General features: G+C 39.2%; 1 protein-coding gene across 2 annotated transcripts; it reads left to right on the top strand.

Moving 5' to 3' along the window:
- The first annotated feature begins 297 nt into the window (after positions 1-297).
- LOC112228289 (vesicle transport protein SEC20) lies at positions 298-2,875 on the top strand. Of its 2 annotated transcripts, none has more exons than XM_024393476.2 (6): positions 298-415; positions 629-721; positions 812-903; positions 1,005-1,109; positions 1,322-1,440; positions 1,854-2,875. In XM_024393476.2, exons 1-6 carry the CDS (start codon positions 332-334, stop codon positions 2,048-2,050), a joined length of 690 nt encoding a protein of 229 aa, XP_024249244.1. In that variant the 5' UTR covers positions 298-331; the 3' UTR covers positions 2,051-2,875. The 2 variants fall into 2 exon arrangements, with proteins under 2 accessions (XP_024249244.1, XP_024249245.1); XM_024393477.2 differs by having other exon boundaries at positions 309-415; positions 637-721.

Raw genomic sequence — 2,875 nt, 5'->3', positions numbered from 1 at the left:
ATATCTATCAGGATTAGTCCCGAGTGTTGGAACAAAGATAGTCTGTCCCACGGTTGGGTAAAGAAAGTTTGTATTCAACAAAGTATGCGGGAGCCACGAGGCAAATAGCAAAATGCACAAGAAAAAAAAGATTATTAAAATAAGTACTTTTCATAGACTATGCACAGCTGCTTATGCTATATATATTTTTAATACGATGTGTTCATTAGTTATGTTAATATTGCATATAATGCATTTCCCATTTATATTGAACACCCAATCTTGTCGTTGAAAAACGCGCTTCAAATAGCACGCACTTTTTGGATTTGTGGTTTGCCGTACAACAACAGAAATGGCCTCTTCCCAGGATGTCCACGTCCGAATTTGTGGACAAGAAATAATCAAATATGATCTCGAAATTAAAGCTCTCATTCAGGTAGCTATATTTTATTAACTGTTTACTTATTTTCTTTATTCATTTTGTGTCATTTAAATGTGTGATTGGGGGACAAGTCAGTGTACATTTGGCAAACTAATCTAGCCTAGCTAGCTACTGTAATTGTTGAGAGAAAGCGATGCAATAAACTATTAAACAAATGTGGATTATATTGAATGGTCAGTTAAAGTTTAAAAAGTATATCTTGCTTAGGACATTAGAGAATGTCCGGGGCCACAAAGTGTGTTGATGGATTTCAACTCCGAAGTAAAAGAGAGATTCAATCAGCTACGACTGAGAATCCAGGTATGTAATTCAATGCATTAGTTTAATTTACATCACATGCATTGTGATCAGCTAGATAAAACTCTTCTGACCTATCCATTCAATTCACAGAATATGGAGCAAATGGCCAAGGAACAAGACCGAGAAACAGAAAAACAAGCCATCTTGAGTGAGACAGAGAGTAATCGTAGACAGATGCTGAGGTATGAGATTGGAATCCAGATTCCTATTTAAAATGTCATTGATCTCACAATTCCTCTTGGAATTCCTTAACTGAATATTTTCAAAAATATTCCCTCTACAGTAACCAGACAGCTTGGAGGAAGGCAAACCTGGCATGTAAACTGTCCATTGACAACCTTGAGAAAGATGAGCTGTTGTATGGTGGAGACTCCACTGTTCGACAACGGTGTGTGGTGCTCTTCTCTTCACTCACAGCTGCTTTATTAACCCTCTATAGGTCCAGTTTCTTATTCCTGCTCCTGCAATCCTCATTCTTCACAGCTTTCTTCTGCACTTTTTCAAGAAACTTATTAACGTGCAAGTGGATAAATACCCCTTTGACAGGGACAGAAAGTTGGAATTGCATTGGAATTAATTGCAGTGTGTGTCCCCTCTCAGAAAAGCAACTAAGGAGATTTTGGTCCAGACATCCGGTGATATCACAGAGAGCCTGATGAGCATCAGTCGTATGATGGCTCAGTCGGTGTCGCAGAGCGAGGAGACCATCGGCACTCTGGGTAAGAGACTACTCATTCGGGAAGGGAGAACAGTCACAAAATGGGTGCCAATGGTTAGGGCTTGCAGACCTATAATAATAATACATGCCATTTTGCAGAAGAGCGAACCTACAACCAAACAAAGATATGATAACTTTATTGTCCATTTATCTGTATCTTGTGATGTTCACATACAAATACACAAAGCCAATACACTATAGTACAATACAAAAATAGCTGGAAAGTGAGCACACAAATATTCACATAGCCTCGTCCCTTTGGCATACTGCCCCTAGTGTCCCTGTTGGTGCTAGGCTTTGTCCACTAGTCTAGAACACTTTGCATTTCCAGCACGTATTGTAATTCATCCCAGCAACGCTCTTATTAATCTAGGATAAATGAGTCATTATGTACACATTTTCTCCTGTATGTAGCTACGTCTTCAAGAACAGTCCTGGAAACTGATGAAGAGTTCAAAGCCATGACAGGAACCATACATTTGGGAAGGAAACTGATCTCAAAATATAACAGACGAGAATTGACTGACAAACTACTCATCTTTCTAGCAGTGGCTTTGTTTTTAGCAACTGTCTTGTACATTTTGAAAAAAAGGCTGTTCCCATTCATTTAGAGAAAATTGTGAGCAATTTCCTGTTCTTCATTTTTTTTGTCCCTTGATATCTGTCCAAAACTGTCTGTAATATAACTACAGTCATGCCTTTCTAACCTTTCAATGAGTTTTTCTTGCCATACAGTCTTGTGCATTTCCATTATGCACCTTCCAGAGACTGTCTACAGAACTGTCAGACTATTTTTTTTAAATTTTATTTAACTAGGCAAGTAAGTTAAGAACAAATTCTTATTTACAATGATGGACTAGGAACAATGGGTTAACTGCCTTGTTCAGGGGCAGAACAACAGATTTTTACCTTGTCAGCTCAGAGATTCGATCTAGCTACCTTTCGGTTACTGGCCCAGAACTGTGTCAGCCTGTCGGCAGAACTGTGTCAGCCTGTCGGCAGAACTGTGTCAGCCTGTCGGCAGAACTGTGTCAGCCTGTCGGCAGAACTGTGTCAGCCTGTCGGCAGAACTGTGTCAGCCTGTCGGCAGAACTGTGTCAGCCTGTCGGCAGAACTGTGTCAGCCTGACATGCATTATCTATCTATACCACAGAGGAATAACCTTGTTTCAGGGCTCATAGCTGGCAGTGGCACTTTTTAAAATATATTTTTTTATCCCATTGCCCTACTTATTCTTACTGTACAGTTTACCTGGAATGTACAACCTGGCCGTAGTCCATATACAATAAGAAGGAAATGGTTACTGTAGATCTGTATTGCTGATGGAATAGTGTTCCCAAAACACATGAATTTAGGAAATTGTTGTGAGATAGACTACTTATTGTATAAAAGAATCAACCGTTTTACAACATTTTGAATAAACATATGTTTCTCAA

This window comes from Oncorhynchus tshawytscha, linkage group LG30, assembly GCF_018296145.1.
Source record: "Oncorhynchus tshawytscha isolate Ot180627B linkage group LG30, Otsh_v2.0, whole genome shotgun sequence".
NCBI classification, from domain to species: domain Eukaryota; kingdom Metazoa; phylum Chordata; class Actinopteri; order Salmoniformes; family Salmonidae; genus Oncorhynchus; species Oncorhynchus tshawytscha.
This window is presented reverse-complemented; position numbering and strand designations above follow the sequence as displayed.